The sequence below is a fragment of the Bombus terrestris genome, chromosome 14 (assembly GCF_910591885.1).
Source record: "Bombus terrestris chromosome 14, iyBomTerr1.2, whole genome shotgun sequence".
Lineage (NCBI taxonomy): Eukaryota > Metazoa > Arthropoda > Insecta > Hymenoptera > Apidae > Bombus > Bombus terrestris.
The window spans coordinates 1,806,009-1,828,276 of record NC_063282.1 but is presented as its reverse complement, the minus strand read 5'-3'; the positions used below and the strand labels follow the sequence as shown (position 1 = coordinate 1,828,276).

At 44.4% G+C, this 22,268-nt stretch overlaps 1 protein-coding gene across 1 annotated transcript; it reads right to left on the bottom strand.

Moving 5' to 3' along the window:
• Positions 1-6,225: 6,225 nt before the first annotated feature.
• On the bottom strand, positions 6,226-21,465 carry LOC100649239 (growth/differentiation factor 8). The gene is made up of 3 exons (XM_048411656.1): positions 20,791-21,465; positions 9,451-10,066; positions 6,226-9,090 (listed from the first exon to the last, which is right to left on the bottom strand). Exons 1-3 carry the CDS (start codon positions 21,161-21,163, stop codon positions 8,871-8,873), a joined length of 1,209 nt encoding a protein of 402 aa, XP_048267613.1. The 5' UTR covers positions 21,164-21,465; the 3' UTR covers positions 6,226-8,870.
• Positions 21,466-22,268: the final 803 nt, after the last annotated feature.

Genomic DNA, 22,268 nt, shown 5'->3' with positions numbered 1-22,268 from the left:
TGCCGCAACGAGGAAGCAGTTTCGCTGTCTGGTGATTCGCGCGGACCAACGAAAACCGATCGAAATTCAATAATTTTTTGAAAATTCCTATAAAATCATGGCACGCTATGAGTTTCTTTTTACTATGCGATATAAGTTACAAGATACTTGTTACAGGGATACGATTCGCAGACATTTCGCCAAAGTATTTCTACGATCGATCATTCGTTGTTATTCGTTGGATTAAAGATCCCAAATATATTCAGCAGGCCCATCCTTAACGCCTATTGTACGTTTAAGGCAATTGTTCACTCTGTATACCAATCGTTCACTGATTATACGTTTCCAGATCGTCTTCAAATTTGAACGTAACATTCGCGTCCCGTTACAACGCTAATGAAATTTCAAAACGTTTCGTCGTATAATACGTAACTTTTCTCGTGGTATCCGTTGAAATACTCTAGCCAGCTATCGTACAGCTTTCTTTTCCTTTCGTTAAACGCGATATTTAAATATTCCAGGTACCTCGTTGTTGCTGCGAACCCTTTGAACGGAAGCGGGAGGAGAGCAGACGCAGTGAGAAGGGAAGGACAAAGTTCGAGACGGTTTGATCGAACACGGATATGCGTGCAGTCGATGGCAATCTGGAAGTGGAAACGAATCAAGGGGGAATTATAGGTACTCGTCTTTCGTACGAGTTCGATGCTATCTGCCTTCTCCTTCCAAGAATTTCGCAGTATAAATAGGAAGCTCGTGGTCGGGCTGGTGAGTCAAACGGGGCTAGTTAAATACAATTCGCTCCGGCTAAGGAAAACGTGAAATAACGAGGAATATTCGGCAACTGGCGGGATTTATGCACCCCTCTGGAACGAAGGAACAGCGACATTCCAAGCTGCACGAAAGACTTTTCGACCGGCCGCCGCTTCAATTGCGCGCACGGTTGATCGGTATCGAGGCGTCTTTGCCTCGTCGCCACTTCCTTTTCTCGTCTCTTTGATCTTTGATCCGTTCACTGACCCTCGAATCGCCGGCGTATTGTATCGCGAAACCTACGTTATCTCGAATCGACACAACGTACATTAATCGACTGACTTTCCTTCAAAAATCTCGCCATCGTTCCGAGCTACGTCGATTCGTTCGTGAATCTGGAGCATTCGTCAAAGAACGATACGACGACCGACTGGTACTACGAATGCGCTCGGCTATACGCTACCGTGCATACAGCGAGAGTCAAAATTGAGCGTACACCTCGTACAACTTTATTCCGCTACTCTTACGCGTACGTCGAATAAATTGAGAATTATTCGAGAAGGTGTAAGGTGTGTGTAGGAATATGGATCAACAATTGAAAAAAGAATAAAGACGTAGGCAAGTCAAAGTTATAGAAACTTTGTCGTCGTAAGACGTATACTCGCTTTGGCTGTAGCTGTACTCGACTCGCAAACTCGTGTCCTCATACGAGGGCACGCTCTCTCTATCGCCGAACAACATGAAAATCAGAGAATCAACGAGATCGTACCCGTCGTATTTCTTCTCTAAAATCTTCGTACTTTACTCTCCGTCGCGCGTCGTCGATAGAAATCGGCGGGTTTGACGCGTTCGTTGCTACAGATCTACTCGATTCCTTGGAACGGTTAAAGCAAGTTTCCAACGATGTAGATCGACTCGGACGATACTAACAGAGAAAAAAATGCGCCAAGACGATATAATATTCTGTGAAACTTAAACGTTACCACGTAGCTGTAGGTTTCGATCTGTTGCCAGGTTTCCAGGGGAAAATATATGAAATTCGCGTGGCAGTCAACGTGTTAATGGGTTAACGTTTTACTTTACGACCTCGCCATATCCAACGAGTAAATATGTACAGCAGGATGTGCCGCGATGTATACCAGTGCTAGTGGTTTCAGGGGAAAATTCAGAAGACGAAGAAGAAGAAGGAAGAGTACGAGGAAGACGAAGAGAGTGCATAGAAAGAGGAAATGCCAGGATGATCCTGGGTGAGCATTCGGGTTTCGGTCGTTTGGGTGGCTGCCTGCCCGTGTTACCCGATGCCCCCTTCACCTTCACTGCACATATAAGGGCTGCGAGAGCCGCGCACGCACCAGCGAAAAAACTGCATACGCATACGATAACAGGGGTGCGTGCCTGAGGGCTATCCTTATGGGGCTTGGGGAGGCCATACAACACTTTAGTAACCCCGTAATACCTCCCCTTTCAGGCAGGTAGCTAGCCTCTGAGTATAAAGTAGCCAGCTATCGCACCTTCTCCCTCTTTCTTTCCTTTTTTCTCTTTCTCTGCCTCTTTGCCCCCTGCCATCCCGCCCGGTTCGTGTACGTATATCGAGATTAAAGGGCTGTTGAAGAACTTGCGTCGAAAGGGAACGTCAGTAGCTTGCACCGATATATGACAATTTGTCGAGTATGCTGGTAAAGTTGGAGAATACTCCTATTGTCTTTTCGCAACGACGCTCCGAGTCTCACGCTCTATCTCGATCGAGCAAAGTGTCAATCCGCTTCCTCTTCTACCGGCAGGATCCTCGGTTCCAGCTTTCTTCCACGAACGTCTGACCGCGTGAGTTTCGACTAGATCGGATCCTTGCGATTGCCGACTGACTCCGCCAATAAGAATGAGTTTGTTTGTCCGAACGCGAGCTCCGATCGTCTAAACGAAAGACGACCGAAAAGATACTTTAAACAAAGTAAACTACAATTTCGAAGTGACAGAGAGGCTTCGAGTCCAAAGTAAGCGACCACTTTGGCGTTAGGGAAGCGCACAACGCTAGAAATATACGCCGCACCTTACTGCGAACGCGTAGTTTTCGCGCTAACGTGGATGTGGTTTGGTCTGCCGCGAGCAAATCCCAAACGCTATCAAACTGTCTCGATGAAATCGCAAAGATCCGTACGGAATATTTGCTAAAGCAGTGCGAGCAAACGTATCTCGAGAAGCTCGAGAAGCTGGCCTAAGTTACTCTCGTTAGCCTCTACTTACGTTGGCGAATCTGGCGTAGTGAAACGCTGTACTAGGAATATTTCGTCTCCCCGCGTGTTCTGGTCGCGTGTCTCGCGTGTCTCCAATTCCTCGCATAATTCCTATTTCAAACTGAACGTATGTGCAAAAGAGATGACAAAGAGTCTCCGACTGCTCGGCATTCACGCTATATCTGGACGAAGCTGAGAGAAAGAGAGGGAAGTTGCATCCCTCTCGGCGGTCCGGAACCCTCCTTCCGCTGCGCCCGTTCCTTTAACGTTTCGACCCTTCGCAGAATGTCTCCAGGTTGATATACCCTTGCCAGAGAACACCGTAGAGTACACCGAGCTGTTCATCCGAGACCTAACCCTCGAATAACAGACGAGCCCCAGGCCTCTCCTACCAGGATCTCTCGAGTGCTATACGGTGAACGTCATACGTATACCATTTTCTTCGACAGTTTCTCCTAACTGTTCAAACTTTCAAACACGTACAGCAACCTAAACTCGCTTGCTGCTACCTTAGGCTAGCTTCGCACGAAGATACGTACGTACGAGCTGTTCAGAAGCCACATCGACCGGCCCCGTAAATTGAAAAGTACGGAAAAGTGGGCACGTTGCGAGTAGAATTTCAGTTTACGTTAAAAATGACCATTAGCCGAGTCTCTCGGACACCAAACCCATCAACCGAATTTTCTTTTGCTCGTTTCTTAATTTCGTTGCACGAGTACACGATCGACGTTCCATTCTCAAGAAACGAGCGAGACGCGGAGCAATTTATTTATCGTATTTGTTATAATTTCACGTATGGAGAAATTCTTCGAAAATTATTTCATCCTACCGTTCGATCAGTTGCCATAGCCTTAGAATGCAGCCGGAGAACTTGATTTTCGTCATTGGTAACAACGATACACGCGTAGGTAAGTTTGTTCGGCATTCTTCTGCGAAACAACCTTAGGATCGCGTGATGGACGGAACGAACACGCTAAAACTTTGCTCTTCGTTTCCTCTTACGAGTCGAATATCAAAGCAAAAGAGAAAAGAGACGAAGGGAAGAGAATGGCCAGTGAAAACGATAAAGAATTAAGCGTGGTAGAAACAATTACGTACACGCTAGATTATACTCCTATTCTTCGATTCTCCGAGCCATCGTTCACCTCTGACCACTCACTCGTAAAATGCAAATCCAAGTAATGGTTATGCTCGGTCGTTCTAATTCGCTTCGTTAAACGAATCGTAAAACGTTAGCTGGACAACCACCCCTGGCACTCGGTGATAATGATAATCACGTCAAAGGCCGCGCTTTCAGTGAAATCAAACGAGAAAAACACGGTTCCGTTGATCTTCTGATTCTAATATCGCTTTATCGTTAAACGAGACAATTGCAACGCGACGAGTGAAAACCACCAACATTTGCAAGTTTCGCTAACACCGTTACGAGGCACTGTCGTCCTAATTACATCGCTCAAATTTCACGCCAATTTGAAAATGTACATGAAGGAGAAATTACAGTGCCATTTTTCGATAGCCATTTTAAAGATACGAGAAACGCGAAAGACGGTGGCCCGGTCCCATCGAATATCGAAGCTCGTCGATCGATCGGCTGTTTGAATATTTTTCTCGTCTCTGCGAAATGTATATATTTGTACGAAATATCTTGCAGGTAGATTACAAGGTACGCTCGCTGATTTGTCTGAAACTTTATCGATATGATCGCGATGATCGCGCACGACGTATTGCTAAAAAGTTTCTACAAGCGTGCGAATACTTGTAATTGAAATCGAGATGGAAGACGCAAGTTTTGTAAAAGTAGCCGATAAGATGAGCAAGTTCTGCGCGAGCTAAACGTGCGAGCGATATTTTAACGCGTTCGATATTCCGGCATAACGAATGCGTGAATTTTCGTGTTTCGTTTTCAGCGAACGGGGAGCACTAACCCGACCGTCGGCAAGGACGAGTGCTTGAGGCGCCGTCGAAGAAAAACAATAAAACGAGAATTGGCACGTCTGGCGAAACAGTTGACTGTCGTAAAGTCCACTAGTTCACTTGTCCACTCATGCATCCAACATTGTATTCGATGCGAACGAGATCTCCACATGCGTTTCTCACTTTGTCCTCCACGTTCGCGCGGTTACTTGGCCGCATCGAAATACATACATATGTATTTATCAAACTCGGCACGCCCATACGCTGCACGCCGATTACCTCTTCAATTCCAAGAATTTCAAGCAACTTTGTTCGTTGATCGATCACGATCAGTGGGCGACAGACTTTTATGTATTTACGGGAAATTTGAAGGCGCGCAAATGTTGCAATACGCGTGGAATACGCGTACGATACAGAAATCGATTTAATCGCGTCGTAATATTCTATCGTACGTTGGCTGTAACGATTACGAAGAATAAAATCGTCCGTAATTTCGTTATTAAGACACATCATCTCGAATACGAAATGATGTCCGGATATATTCGAGCGGTAGCGTAGAGGCGATTCCTATCGAACGCGATTGCTAGCTGTAACGAGTGATTCTGCTAATCGATACGTTAGATGTGTAACTTATGATCGTTAGCAGTTACATAATCGTACATCCGATGTATATGTAGTGTGGTATAGGCTACGTGAGAATAAAAAAGGCTTGTTTCAATGAAATTGTTCGACCGAAGAAAAATCACGCGGACAAAAGATACTTCTCGCTCGTTTAACTTTGACCTGAGATAAAAATTAAAAATATTGATATCAACGAATATTTATTTGCTTCGAAAAAAAGAGGAGGAACAAGAAGGAAAAGAAAAAAAAAAAAGATAGCGGACACAAACAAATTATTCGTCTTGCACATGTATGCGTACGTTGAACCGTACAATTTTGGAATTATACGCTTCGCTTAGACGAATACGTCTGCTGTTCGTAAAGCACGCGTGACACGCGTGTATTTACGGTTTCGATCGAAGCAGTAATTTTTCCGTTGTCAAAGAATCCGTAAAAGCTTCGTGTATTAAGCGTAAATGAAATAAAAGTAAGTACGAAATAATAATCATCTTGTGGCCCGAAAGTTTATCGTGGTTAACCATGAATCTTGCAATTGATTGGAGGAAAAGAAACGAAAGCGTTTAATAAAGCGTAAATCGTCGTTATAAACAACGAAAAACAATTGAACTGTCTTACGCTTTCTCGAATTCTAAACATTGTTTTCCGAACGATTTACGAAGAAAAAAAGAAGAAAAAGAAAGAGAAGAGAACGGAAAGAATGTTTCAAAAGAAGAGTAAATCGATACACCTCTTTCATCGAAAAACCATTTATTTCAGCGAATAAATATTCTATGAATACTCTCTACCTAGGAAGTACACATTATATATATATGTATATATATATAAGTATGCAGTATTCGCAGCCCTTGTTTGGATACTGAGAGTACACAATTCCATTAATTTTTAATTCTAGGTACACATTGACAAACAAACGAAAAATGAAAATCAGGCGAAAAAAGGAACGGGGTTCGCAGACAACGAGCGTAAAGGGATAGGAGGGTGGAGCGAGGAAGCAGGGGAAACAAAGGGAAAGAGACCGGACAAGGAAAAAGAAAGAAGGGAAAAGAAAAACAATGAAGGAAGGTAGCGACAAGCTATTTCGGAGAATAAGTGAAAGAAAGTTGCAAGTTGTCAAAGTTTTCAGCGAAAGGTGTTACACGCTTGGGATAATGGGTCCTTTAATTAATAAGAGAGGAACTATAGAGATCCTTTTTCTATTTTTTCACACATACTTGCGCAGAATTTCAAACGTTAATAGACCGTGACGATATCATACAGTTAAGAAAGTAAAACGAGTAATTTCGAGAAGGCCGTAACATTTGTAAAAAGAGAAAACATTCCTAAAACTACTTGATTGCGCTCGAGAAGGAAGAAAAAGAAAACGATAGAACGTGCCGTTTCTATCTTCGTTTTTTATCTTTGTCGTAGATCACGAAGATTACGGAAAGTTCTAAGAATCTGAGGATAACGTACTTAGAAACGAGCTTAAAACGTCTTATGTATACTGGGACGTTCACTCGGTCGGCGTACTTGGCAGCCAAGCAACTAGAATATCGCAACGATACTACCATAATTTATCAAATGATGAAAAAACGTAGCCGCTGCGAACGTCTTTGAATCTCATCTTCCTAAAAACGTGCGTCACTTTCGTCGAAGTCGAAGGCTGCAAGTTAGCCACGATATACACATATACAAATATACCTACGTAAATTATAATTGTGATTGACGCGATTTATCGACAGTCTAGGTATAGCGCGAACGAACGTTCTCTGTCGCGTTAACCCTCGAAGGCTATTGTGGATGAAATTTCTCGTGACTTTTGTTTTGATATTATCGCAATGATATGACCGCCGTGTTACAGTGGCAAACCATAAGTTTATTTATTTTTCATCTTATGTTCGATGTAACAATAATACAAATTCACCCATACAATTAACGCGATATTCTTGAGAACGATAGCTTCTAAGAGTTAAGTCCGACAGTGGCTCGCGATCGAATAAAAACGGTACTTGTTGATTCCGAATATGATCAGTCAGGTGTTACAGTTCGTACTTATACATATACCAAAAACGGACCGTATAATCACTTTAGAAAAAGAACATGCATTCGTAAGCCTACGTACGTAAGCAATGTTTTTATCGTAGATTCCCGGGGTGAAGGGGGAAGAGGGACATGGCGATGGTGGGAGTGAGAAATTCAAGGAAATTCGAAGAAAAGCGACAAAGTACGACCTAGGTACAACATATTTACACCACGACTCCTACACACTTTCCTATGCACGCATTCACATGGCTCACCAAAACAGAGAAACCAGACAAAAATAAAGGAAGTAAGAGGAGAAGAGAGCGAGAAAATTTTCCGTTTATGTACGTATATTTGAAAAGAAGATGTCTGTGTGTACGTGCGCGCGCCAGCTCGTACGCGTGTGTGTATTTCTCTGGAAAAAAAAGAGAGAGAGAGAGAAAGAAACGGAATAAAGAAGAAAGAAGATAGATACATAGGAAAAAAAAGATTCACTGTACACAGAGATCTGTCAGCCAACACGTTTTCACCGATCAACGACGACTACCGGAAACGAATAGTTTCATCTTCGCATCTTTGCTTTTCTTCCTTTTCTTTCTTTTTTTCTTTTTTTTCTTTTTTTTTTTTTTTTTTTTTAGAAAGGCAACGATGCGCAAGGAAACATTGCGATAAGATGATTGTTTTCGTTTTACATTGACTCGTAAAAGTTCCTAGCTCGATAAAGACGGACCATTAAAAACCAGTTACCGAGGAGAGATTAAAAATGCGATAAGCTCCCGTATAAAAAATAATTCTTTCGCGGTCGTTCTCTTAGATCAGGTGTAAACGCATCGACACCTTAATAATAATACCGTGACTCTAGGAACTATACGCCTTGTCATGAATCATAAACGACTATCAAGGTGCCCGTTATTACTAGTTTAAAAAAGACGGACATTGGTCGATCTCTTCCGATCGCTGTCCTGCTTGCATTCGTTAAGTTTATACGAGCAATCTCGTTTCTCGTGTTCCTTAAGGAGGGATCTGCGGTACTTAAACCACCCCGAACAAGGCACTTTCAGTCTATCGAATGAGAATTCGTCGAAGACGGAACGACGACGACGACTACGATGACAACGGTCACCGACTATCGATGGAAATCGAAGGAATTTTCATGGGAAATGAAAGAGGAACGGACAAAAGGAGTAACGTGATAAAGCTTAAAAATAGGAAGACGAAAGGAAAGGAAAAGAAGAAAAGAAAAGAGGAGAAATGGAAATGGTGGGAAGAAACAGAATAATTATCGATAATCTTTAATAGCAGACTCTAAAAGAATTAAACGAGCCTTCGCATATTCCTCGCCGTCGTTGCTCTTCTCGAGCTATAATTCTCGAGCTATGAGCATCCACATTTCTCGACGACCATGCCTGGTAATCGCGAGAACACGATTTGATACTCGTTATCGAAGTACAGCATCGTGATCTCGGAGAGTTTCCTCGGGGCGCAACATGGACCAGAGTTGTTAGGCGGTTCCGCCAGGCTGACGATGTGGGTGTTTGGATATGCTGGCAGGAAGGCCATCGGACAGTCGCCCGAGCAGTAATTGGCATCGTACCTAAGGCACAAAATCAAAATCGTAATCGCATCGATAAAAGAAGCTCGACGATAACCACATCGGCCGTGATCGCGCGATAATTCCACGACAACGTAACGACATCGACACGCGTTCCGTACGCAACCGAAGGCCAAAGAAATTTCCCATTTTTCAAACTATAATCGTAAAAATATGAATTTCCGTGGATGTACGCGGATGTAACGATACGATAGTATATTTTGGCCCAACGTTTAGGTCGCCACTCGACGAATATCACGTACACGATCTTGAATTTTGACTCTGTCCGTTCGAAAGCCACCGTTCCGAGAATAAAAAGAGACGGTCGCTTCGCTTTCGATATGTCGCGGCACAGGTACTTACTTCTTGGGAGCGATTATCCAATCCCACCCAAACTTCTCAAAGTCGACGGTGAGCTTGTATCGACAACATCTGGTCTCCTGGCTAGCTTCGTCGCAATTAAGTCCCACGTTTCTCTTGATCCTCGCCCCTCTTCTCGAGTCGAGTTCTTGCGTCTGTACTTCGAGGTACGGCGCGTATTCAGCTCCGGGATTAGTCTCCACCAACTTCGCGTTTCTGCGATGATTGGCTCCGGGACTGGAGATCTTGAGCGCTACTCCCAGATTATCCCGTGGATGTTTGAACCATTCGGCGACCATTCTTCTTAACTCGATCGTTACCCAGTTGCCTCTGCAACCGACCGGCCGAGGGTGTTTCGTGGTCAAAGGTGGACCCAACGATGGCCCACCGGTCTCCGTCGTGCCACGAAGGATCCTTTGCAACGTGATCGTCACTGGACCATCTTCGTGACTTTCCGTGCTTTCCAAATCTCTGGGCTCGTCCAGTTCCGAGGACTCTTGGTTGCTTCCCCATATCCACAGGGATAATTCCGCCCTCGTCACGCGATGCTGGATTACCTTGTCGGAGAATTTGAAATAGAGAACGTCGAAGCTGCCTTTCGAGTGCCGTAGCCTCTGATCTGAAACCGAAAAATAGCAGCAGGGCGGTTAAACTAACAAGAAACGTACGATCGAAAGAATACAAAGTATGTGCCGTGAGCACAAAGTTACACAGAGTGCCACGGAAGGGGAAACGAAAGAGAGCGAAGAAAAAATAGAACGGAAGAAAGTAACGAAGAAAAATCTGGCAAGATCCGAAGAATCAATGGTCGATATAATCCGCGTGCTACGATAGTCGTGCACGATGGTTACTGCTACGTTGCTAGTTCCTAGGCTCCGCGATTGGCGATAAATCAAGAACAACCGGTGATGTAGCCGCGCGGTTTCTTGCTATTCGACGAGTACGAGGACTTTGGTTTGCTCGCGTGCTTGTGTCCGATATTTACGTCGATGGCAACGACTAGCGTTCGAGCTAGCGTTTCAGGCGACCTGCATCACGGCGATCGACGTTCGGCGCGAGTCGATCGTCGAAGAACAGAAGCAAGGGAGAAGGAAAAAAGGCGAAGCGAGCTTATACAGACGCGTAGCGAGGCACGTTAGTCTCGATTCTATTCAGGCCATCGTTCGATGCGTGTGTACCTGTATGTGTCTCGGTGAGAGACCGCTTCCATCAAGGGTAAAGCCACCTCAAATCGTACCGTTACGCGACCACGTTTTTCCTCGCTCGATCAATCGCCAATTTCTTCCTTTCCGTATCGATACCGTCGCGAGTTTGTCCCGCCATCTAAACAAACTCGTCCCGGTATTCGAGCGAATCCCAACACGTTTCTCTATGTTCAATGATACCGCCTTTCTCAGACACCGACCATCTCACCACGTGTTACCGCTCTTTTCTTCTTTTGTTCGTTAAGAGGTTTTCTCGCGACTATCGCTTCTAGAATTGGACTCGCTTGTGCACAACGTGTCCAAAGTAACGTCAACCTGCGCTCAACGTGCGCTGACAGAACCCAACGCGAAGATAGAATCGCCGTTATACATACGTGTACGCGATACACTTACGACACAAGCGAATCGAGCAAGATTCTGTAGCGGCAAACAAGAATACCAGATTTTGGCTTTTTTAACAACCTTTTTCTTCATTTTTCTTCCTCTTCTTATTTTATAGTACGTTGCACTTTGTTTCGTGAACATCACGCTTCGCTTCTTCAGGGCAGACCTGAAACTATTTCTGCTCCTGTCTTCCGAAGAGTGTGCCCTGAAGAAGCAAAGTGGAATGTTCACGAAACGTCGGAACAAAGCGCAACGTGCTAGCAAAAACACGATCGAAACGCCAAGAACCGCAAATATATCGAGAACGAGAGAATCGCCTTCGGGGGCTTCGTCCTATGAGAAAATCGAGTCGCAGGTTTGTCAAATATGTTGGTGAATTTGATTAATTCTCGACTAGACGGGAGTAGAGGATCGAAGAGTCGGTTCGCGATGGTTCGCCTGAATTCGATATCGTTATCGTTGTCACTGTCATATTCCGCGTTGTATACGTTTGATTTTCGGCGGCATTGGGAGATAATTATTTATCAGAATGCCCCCTTCCTTTCGCTGCTTGCGAATTCGTGCTTTCTCTTTCCCACGCCAGACGCATCGTCATGGAAACGAGCAATTAGCAGTCGGAGCATTCCGCGTACCGAATCCCTCTTTAAATCGATTTATACGCCAGTTAATTGCGGGCTGACTGACGGAACGTCGTTCTTCCCTCGCGTTCATCTCCTCCTCCGCCTTTTGGTCTCTGCCACTCTAGCCACCTGTCACAGGCAAACGTCGTTCCCAAACAAAATTATCAAAAATCCTAGGAAATGTAGAAACGTTCGTACGTTTGAAATCGTAAGACCAAGCGTAAAACGTTTCGTATAACAGCCAGATTATTTGAAAATGTTTCATAGGATACGCATAACATGGTGATTCGTAAAAGGTATCTGCAAGCTTTTGCGAGCCACCGTATGTGACAAGCGTAGCAACAATGGCTCGATGTAGGTTTCAACGCTCGAGCCGTTTTCGTTCAAAAGATTTTAACTTGCTCGTCAGTTACTTTTTTTTCTTTTCCGTTAATTTAGGAGTTGCCCTTCTTTGTGTTTGCAGGTCAGACGCAGGAATGAGTCATGCTCCCGCCGAAAGGCGTGGATGGAAAGAGCGGCGAGACAGAAAGATGGCAATTTTATTTTCGTCCAGACGCGGCTACCGCCCGTCTGGCACGAAGTCTTCTAAAAGCACGTCTAACGTGGTAAGGGTGGGAAACCACCGAGTTCGAATTCGAAAAAGGGCAAACCGAAAGTCACGTTAATCGCGTAGCGCGTCGCGCTCGAAAATCGACCGAGTACGTCGTTTAATGAGGTTTAATGGGCGTCGTTTGACGAATCGATAGGACGATCCTGTCCACGGCCGATACGAACGCGGTTCCTTTCGAAAATGCTCCTCTGTCGCGCGATCGGAAAGGAATTGGCCAATTAGAAACACGTGTCGACGGAACGCAGTACGTGGATTTTATATTTGGTGGCGAGAGCAGGCAGACACAAATAAATGCGTAGAGTGAGCGCGACAGAGGAAGAAAGAGGCTGGATGCGGCGGAAAAGAAAAGAGAAAAAACCGGTCGTAGCGTAGAACAGAGAAACAATAAAGCTAAAACATTAAGTACACACCGTGCTTCGGCGCTTGAGATAAATATAGTTTTAGCGAACAGAGGTCAGTCGCATTGCAAGACCGCACTATAGAATCGTTTTCTAGTTAAGGTTCTTACGCTGTTCGGTATCGTGTTTTCGATTCATGCACGATGCGTTCCTACATATTCGCGATATCGAGAGAAAGCTATGGAAGAGCGGAGACGTTTCCTCGAACGAAAACGTTAACGTTTCTTACGTTACACGCGTAACGCACCGTCCAACGGTACACCTTGGCGATTGCGTGTGACGTACGAGACGAAAGTCAAGCGATAACGCGTCGAGTGGAGGTTTCGTCGAAATTTACGTCAAAGACAAGCGGGCGTATTGAAAATGTCGAAATATAGCGAGCAAAGTGTTAGAAATAAAGAGACACGGTTGCCGAGACCGTGATCGTCGAATCAACGAAAGGGAAAATGAAAAGGAGAACGAAGTTTGTACGAGTGGAAATGATGGAAAACAACAACGGTGATACCACGGTGTCGTGGCCCTGCCTATAAATAAATGAAGAAATAATTGATACGAGAGACGGTTTCACGTCCCCTCGTCCCGCATTCTCATCCTCGGTGCACTTTTCGCCGCTATCGTCCAGTTCTTTCACTCTTCGTCGTAGCAGCTGTCGCTTTAAGGGCGGCGACGTTTAAAAATATCACGCGACAAATCGTCTACCAACGGCACACGACACGATAAGATTAAACATGCGTCAACCAAATGCTCAAAATTTACAGGCGAAATCGCTCCAATTCGATCTGACCCGACCCAATGTTCGTACAGTGCGCCACCGGTTATAAGTATCCGTATACTTTGATCGACTCGTATCGGATCGTTTCTCGAATTTCTAGCGAAACTTGAGAAACGTTTAAACCAGAATCAGACTTTCAACTTATTTCTTGAAAAACTGTCCCTTTTCGCTAACGAATTCGTTCAGCTAGCTTTTACAAGTCCCTATACCGTTTACAAGTATTTCGTTTCTAGCGTGTGTCTGTCAAAGCCATGCCACCGAAATCCTGTTTTCAACGTCGGTTGCACCGTTGCCTCGTACGATGCATATTTCGTTGTGCTTTCATATTTCGTCGCGATGGCGAGCAATCGCAAAGAATCGAAAATTACGGAAGATTTTACATCGCATTTTGCATCCATCACAGAGGAGCAGCATTGTGAATATGAAAGTTGCAACTTCGCAAACAGGGTAAAACTTGACGAGAGTCCAGAGATGTATCGACACACCTACGCGCGACAGGTCGTTGAACCCCAAAATTAACGTGGTAATGCATCCATTTCAATTGGTTTCGTTCCATTTCGTTCCATTTCGTTCCATTTCGTTGCCGTGTCTTTGTCCCTAGTAGTTGTTTCATCCCCTCGATTCGTCACCCATAAAAATTCGTAGAAAGCGACAGTAGTAGGGGATATTACACGATTCCGAGAACGTTCGTTCACGCGACTCAAATTAAAATTACTTGTCGTGCGATCTACCAAAATACGTACATGTCAGAATCTGAAATTGATCGCGAATCGGACGCACGATCGAATGATAAGTCTCGTTTATCGCGTACAGAGAAATACCTGTGAAAGGCGGTGTATCTAGAAGCAGTTATCGTGTTTCCGGTACTCGTTCAAAGAAGGAGTGCTTTCCGCGTGGAAAGTTCGAGTCGTCAAAAGGGAACGGAGATCCGGAGGGGTTCTCGTTCGCCGCGAAACCGGACGTAAAAACTGCCGCCCTCGAGTAATTTGCATCGCGTGACGAAACCGCCCTGCAATTGCAACTGCACTTCGACACTATAACACGGCGTAACTCGATAAAATTCACATTTGGGTCACGCGTTCCACCCTCTTTCTCCCTTTCTTCCCCCCGCCGCCACCCAATTCACCCTTCGTTATTCTTTCTTTCACCCTTATTCCCGTTCTTTTGCCTTCTCTCTCTCTCTCTCTCTCTCTCCCTCTCTCTCTCTGTCTGTTTCTCGCGAGAAAGGGCCTTCAGCTACGAACTTGTTTCACCGTGTATCGCGTGCATTCGAGACCCAACGTGTCCCTTTTAAAACACGTTAGAAGAGCGAAGAAGAAGGGGAGAAAGATAGGAAGGCAAGCAAATAAAAACGTATAGAAAGAGACGCTTCTTCGGGCAACCGACTGTGCTCCGATCAACGTATATGCAAAAGCAAACGAGTACAGGCGGATAATTATCAGCGATAACGCGAATCGTTTCATCGAACGAATTTCCTCTCGCACTGCCGCGGATGGGAAAACGCCGGAATTATCCACCGGATCGTACGGTTAACTTTCCCCTTGCGAGTCGTAAATAAAAATATGTCGACGAATTTTGTCAGGAAGCTTCCGCGTCGCGCTTCTACGTAAACGGTTTTTCCAAGCGTTCGAATATCTCCGCGAGCCATCGAGGACAGCTAAAGCGAAAAAGCTGACAGTGTGTGGAACGTTTGAAAATATAGCTCCGTTGCAAGATGAAATGAGAATTTGCGTAAGGTAGCGCGGTAACCCGATACGATCGCAGTTGATCTAATATTACGATATTGTAGGTACAGTCGACGATAATACCCATCGAATTGTTATGTAACTGTAATAGTTCTTAAATGCATTCGCGTTGCAACATAGCACCGATATTCGTGCTGTTAATATCTTCGCGAGAGTCAGGAACACGACAAACTGGTTTTCTAGATCGATACTATAGCTGACGACCGATCAATCAACCACTGTGAACGGATCTATCGGTAGAAAGATCAAATTAAATCATCTGCAAAATGTTCGACGATCGCGTATTCGTCGATTGTTTCGTAAACTTTCGTTTCGGTCATCGTATTTAACTAGATTCTCCACTTTATATCGTCTTCTTTGCCATCGATACAACGATAAATCAAAGAAGAAAAGGGATAAACGAAGAAAACCGATCGAATCGTACCGATATCGGTCGAACAATCGTTTTCGCGTATACTTGGTGGCCGCTTTTCGAGACGTTTCAGTCATCAAACGAAAGAGACCGTAACGAATTGAGAATCACTGATGGAATGGCGCCTGTCTGCGAGTATGCTGACCGCAGTGTTACTATCTACACTGTCATTATCCAACGGTTTAATATATCCATTTCAGATTTATTAATTTCACCAGGACTAACGCGCCTAACAGCATATCGAAAATACGATGAAACTCGACGAAGGAGAGATCGATCGATCCTTCTATTACATTCGTGGATCAGAAATAAAGTAGAAAAATGACGGAGAGAAAAAGAGAAAGAGCTACTGACTTACTTAATTTTAAACGATTAAGAATCCTTTCTTCGATCGAAATTAAGTCAAAACTGAGACTATAAAATGTTTGAGTATCGCGGACAAGATCAAGATCCTTGCTACTAGTCGAACGATATTCATAGAATCTTTATCGTAGATTATTCGCAGCATACGAAAATAATATCATTAGCCAAAGTTCAAAAGCGCATGGTTATATTAAGAACCGATGGTTATTAAAGTTGGAAAATCAATAAAAACGTGCGCGTCATCGAAGATATCAAAACACCATTTGTCTTACGACTTGTACGAAACATCGCAAAGTTTTATACTGAAATATTTCGTTTTAGTCACACAGTGACATTGAAGTTAAAAAATCAACAAAAACGTGCTCTTATCGTGCTCTTTTTCCTGTCTTCGAATGTATAAACATCCGCGGTCTAACGAGTATACTGCGAAGCCGATATCGTCGGGTTATTAACGAACGTACGTAATAGCAGAGGGAGCAGTGTTGCGACGATGGTTGTTCCAAGTCACAGCCGAAAATACGAAAGTTCTAACAACGGCTTGTCACCTCCAGAGACAGCCTTAACGCGATAATAAGCGATGGGCCTGACCTAGGCTGTGCAGCGACCGTGACCTTCGTAGCGGATCGAGGCCGGTTCGTCGTTCGTGTGTACTTGGAATTCGCGCTCTGAACGTTTCGTGCATCGTATCGATCGCTGGACCATCTTGTCCCCTTCTACGCTAAACGTTCTCCGATTTATACAGATTGGGTCCGATCGATGGGTTATCGATCGATTTCCTTCGATTCTTCGTACAACGACTCTCGAAAATATTCGAATAACCGAGGGACACCTTTTAGCGGACGCGTGATGTGTGTCAGGCGAAATTTTGAGATTTTGAAATTTCATTAGCTGCGTAACGAGATCGGATACTGTCGCGATTATATCGATAAAATTTGCAACTTGTAGCGAGTATAACGAAACGAAACGTAAGCTTTCGAGATGGAGAAACAATGACGCACGAATATCGGTAACTAGTACACCAAAAATGTGGAAATGCGATGATAATCGCAAGTTTCGTAGCTTCGTCAGCAAACGTGATAGCGAAGCTTAACGGATTCCTGCTAAGAATAGAAGGCTTTCGAATGCAAATGCGAACACAACAACTTTGTAGAATCAACTACGAATTTCCGCTTGCGATTTATCTTACACGACCACTTAGTTACGTTTACGTGTCTGTTATTTGACGCAAATGATACACGCGTTACCATATAACGCTCTCTCTTATTAAGAGATGCCGTAAATATAAAATACAGGGAAAAAGAAAAATTGGTTGGATTATTGGATCGGATATCGATCTGATCGAAATTTATATTCTACCTATTGAATATAAATTCCTGTAAAAACTTATCTTCCAAATTATAAAGTATAAGTTGGAATAAATTTACGCTCCATCGTTATCGCAAAATACAAAAAAGAGCAAAAAATTAGATAGACACTAATCTGCTCGAAGCTCGTATTTTAATTATATAATTTATATTCATATTATATTTTATCGTCATTACGAAATATAGGAAAAAACGCAAATTAGATAGATAGTACTCTGGAAATTTGTATCTTAATTATGGTATAAATTCGTATAAATTTCTATGTTTCGTACAATAATTTCTGTTCATCTGGTTATCCTCGATTCACCGTAGTACGCAACGTAATTATTACCGCGAACAAACACGATCTAGTTTCGTGGTTTACGCGTGAATACAATTCCGATCGACCATCGGTCGCGATAACGCAACGCTTTGACTGCAATTTCATTCGAATCGTTTGAAACGTTTACGGATGGGATGAAAAGTAAGAAATCGTGCGCGATCGAGCGAGGCGATCGAGCGAGGCGATCAGGCGAGGCGATCGACCGACCATCGAGTGACAAAGATCGATCGATCTCTCGAGGTCGGCGAACAAAAAATCGACGCTCGTTTCAGCAAAGGAGATCGGGATAGGTAGGTAGTAGGTCGAGAAAGAAGGCAAAGATACGGAAAAAGATCGAAAAGAATTCGAGAAAAGAGAGGGCCGTTCGTCGAGGAAGAAAAAAGAACGGCGAAGAAGAAAAGAAAGGAGAAGGGACGAAGCGAAAACGGAGAATGAAAGCGTAGGAAAGATCACGAGTCGCAACGATCGTACAAGCAGAGAAAAAAAAGAAGGAATTAGGTGAATAGGAGAAGAATGCCGACATCGACGAGAAGCGACATCGAAAAAGAAAAGAAAAAATGAAGGAAAAAGAGCGAAAAACGATAAGGGATATTCTACGTGGGTGTGGATGCGCATGCCCGTGTGCGTCTACGAAAGGGGAAAAGAGAAAGAGAGGAGACAGAGAGCGAAAAGAGGGAGAAGATCGAGAGGGGAGAAAGGGACCGGGGCGATGTTAGAGGCACGCACGAATATGGAAAAAGTTGAGAGAATGGGTACGAAGAGCCGAGAAAGGATGGAACGGGAGGAGAATGGAAAAAAAATTCGCACAAACGAATAGTGGAGATCGCGCGACCACCTTCGGCGCGATCGACGAATTTCAGTCGGTTCGCGAACAGAGCGATATAGGTGGCCTAAGGCGATAACCCTCTACGAATATGATACTGGTTCGGCATCGGCATCGGCATCGACATCGGCACCGGGCACGATACCATCTCCCTTGTTCCATCTATCCATGTTTCTCGTCGCTAGCTTCTTTTCTAGTTTTTGCGCTCCTGGAGAACACAGCCATCTTTACGAGCCGAGTCACACACGCCTCGAAACACATTTACCACGTGTTTCGGATACTTGTCTTCCACGATATAAAAGATCTATCAATCACTCGTTGTGTATTCTTATTGACATCGTTTCAGCGGCTAATCTTTCCGATAACGTAGTGACTTTCGAAACGAAGACGTTTTTAGTCGTAACCAAGCCGAGGAATCGAAGAATAGATTCGAATCGGCAAAATCAGCGAGAATCATAATGATGCAACTCTATAAGTCGATCCTTTGCTATATTTCGTAACGTTCTATTATTTAGTAGACGAAACAAACCTCTATTTAAGCTTCACCTTTTTTCCACTTACGACTGTAAAAACGTAAAATTTTGTACGAACATCCGCGATCTGGTTATACGAAACTAAGGGAATCGTTAAACGCGACTAAATGTACACTCTCGAAATCTTCATGCACGATATTATAATCTCCCATAGTGCTATTTATCCATAACCGTTCGCCATACGCCTTTCACCAACCGTGTTATTACCATGTTTAAGTGTAAATTCAAACGGAGCAAACTAATAGTTACGCGGTAAGGTGGTAAGGATCGTGGACGCGTTTGAAAGAAACCACCTATGTATTCCGATCGATACTCGAAAAATATGTACGTTATGTCACGGTACGTCCAAGGATGCAGTTAACAAACGTGTCTTGCTTATTTTGACTATTATTCGGACGAGAGTTTGATCGTGTAATAGCAGCCGATCCCGCCAACAAAATATCGCTAACGGGTCGTTTCTCTCGATCGTCTACTGGCAATGGCCCTATAATTACGCGATAATGTAACGATTACTCGCTTCTAAAAAGTTCTCGCAAGCACCTGTAATCACAAGATACGGGACACCCAAGAACGTGCCGGAAGATAGCGTGTCGTATTTCGTGCGAGTCCTGTCAACCGACGATCGTAGATAAATCGGCTATTAAATGTAAAATCGCTCTCGTAAATGATCGGCTTCGCGCGGCTCTCGATCGGACTTTTGCTTTTTCAAGGAGAAAGCCCCTGATTTCTTCCAGATACGAGAAAGAAAAAGAGAGGGGACGCGTGTATCTGTAAGAGATAAAGCAATCCTAAACACAGGTCACCGGTTTAACGTAATTATTATGTAGCGTAGGTTGAAAACAGTGGAGATATCTTTGCCTCGAGGATTTAACCCATCTTTTCTATGCACATTTATGCACGTTCTTGCAACTTTGTTGTTGAATATACACTGAAATAATTAGGACGAGGAGAAGCTGTTCTCGTCATTCAAAAAGATCACGATCTGTCGTGTCTCGTTACAGCGCTAAAAAATTTTCAAACTTTTGAATTTCAAAAAATGTTCGTATCAAACGTTGAAATACTTTCGCGAGTCAGTTATCCTTTTATTGCTCTAAAAAAAATTGTAAGACGATTCTACGAAACGACAGAATGACTAATTGTAAAACGTGATTAAGCGCGGTATCTAAGCCGTGTTTAAACTTTCCTGCCAGAGACTGTTTGACGCGTAAAGCAATCGTACCTAATTCAGAAACTGCTAGAAGAAGCGACCAACCCTCGAAGCCGAAAGACAAGATCGAATTTCAAATCGATGGCCGGTGCTGCTGGTTTCATCTGACGGCAGAAGCGAAACGAGCGAAGAAACCTGAAATATTTCTTTAGCCGAGCAAGTTATCGACTGAATTTAAAATACGCGACGCGAATCGTGTAATTCGTTAGGCGACTGTGACACTTTATCCCTTCAACTACCGTTAATGGGTAAAGTCACGGGTAAGTTACATCATTTATGTTGTAGTTTAATCGAGCGATCGTTTACAACGAAGTACATTTCAATTTAAACTACAATGTAACAAATTGCGGCGTATAGGATCGCGGAAAAACGAAACGAATGGCTCGTTGCGTGGAAAAGGTTAATTCGGTTAATGTCGCCAAGGAAAAATACGGCAGTTGCAACGTAGGACGCGCGATCGTTGCAATTGTACGCTGTAAAATAATTTTGTCAAGCGGAATAGCGATACTTTTCTCGTGTAACATAACGATCTTTTTTCAACGTCGAATCGAATCGGAAAGGATCGAAAGAAGATTTGGAACTTACGAGGTTGTGCCAGGGCGAAGACGCTCTCTGTTTTGGCAGCATATTCGTCGATCTCCTCGTAATGAGAAGTACCGGGCTCGAGAGGTTGAGGTTGATCGGCCTGCATTCCGTACATATCCATCAACTTCGAAATCGGCGGAATTCTTGGCAGAGCTCTGCCCGTCATGTTCGGAGCTTGTTTCAAGCCGAGCTTGTTCAAAATTTGTTCCTTGATAGCTTCGAGGCTGAGGGCTCTGATCTCTTCGTGCATCCTACAAGCGTTACAGGTGTTACCAGCCTTCGCTAGATACTTGATACGAACTCTGTCGATGCCAGGAACGTCGAAGGCACCAAAGAGGACTAGCAAGAGTAGTAACAGCGCCCCCCTGACCATCTTGCTCAAGGTCGTTCTTAGTCGGATCGGTTACGATCGGTTTCCCTCGCAAAGCGAGCGATCAGATATTTGACTTCATCGCTACGCTTTACCGATTTTATCACCGATCCCTCTCTCTCCGCAAAGGTATCGCGCCCTTTGCACCTGTGTTCCGTCTTTTTTATCTCGCGCGGATCAGGAATTCGTACGGTTCGTCTGCTTTTCCCTCTTCCTCTTCCTCTTCCTCTTCCGCTTCCACCTCCTTTTCTTCTTCTTCCTCTTCTTCTTCTTCCTCCTCCTCCACCGCCGCAGTCGCCGCTTCCTCCCCCGCCTCCCCCTCCCCCTCCGCCTCCTCCACCCCCACCTCCACCTCCTCCACTTCCTCCTTCTTCTCGTCGTCGTTGTTGTCGTCCTCCTCCCCTTTCTCCTTCTTCTCTGCTTCTTCCTCCTCCTCTTCCTCCTCCTCCTGCTTCTCCTGCTTCTCCTCCTCCTCCTCCTCCTCTTCCTCCTCTTCCTCTTCCTCCACCGCTACCGCCAATACCACCACCACCACTACCACAACCACCACCTCCGCTGTCGCCTTCTGCCTCCGCTTCCCCTCCCCCTCCTTTTCTTCCTCCTCCTCCTCCTCCTCCTCTTCCTCGTCCCCCTCCTCCTCCCCTTTCTCTTCTTTCTCTTGCTCCAGCTCCTCCTCCTTCTCCGCTATTCGCTTCCGTGAAAAGAACTTCTTCCGTTGTTTATTCGGCGATGCTATCCTTTTGATTTTGTAAAATCCCAGATATACTCTTACCAAAAGCTTCCTTCCGTAAACAACGCGCGGCTCTTTATCACGTTCATCGATCGATGCATCATCCAGTGCGGAGGCGAAGAGAATCGATCGCGATCGCGATCGTGATCGTTATATACTCTATCCGGTTCCGATTCTTTCTCTTGTCTTCCTTCTCTCTGTACTTGCGAGTCCGAACCGAGTCGAGTTTCACCGGAAACTGATACCACTTTCTTTCGTAATTCCAAACTTTGTAATTGCAAAGTAAACTCGACAAACAGTTGCGAAACGAATAATACATCAAGAAACCTGTATCGACGTTACGGTAAACGACAGAAACCTCGTGCCGAATAGATCCAT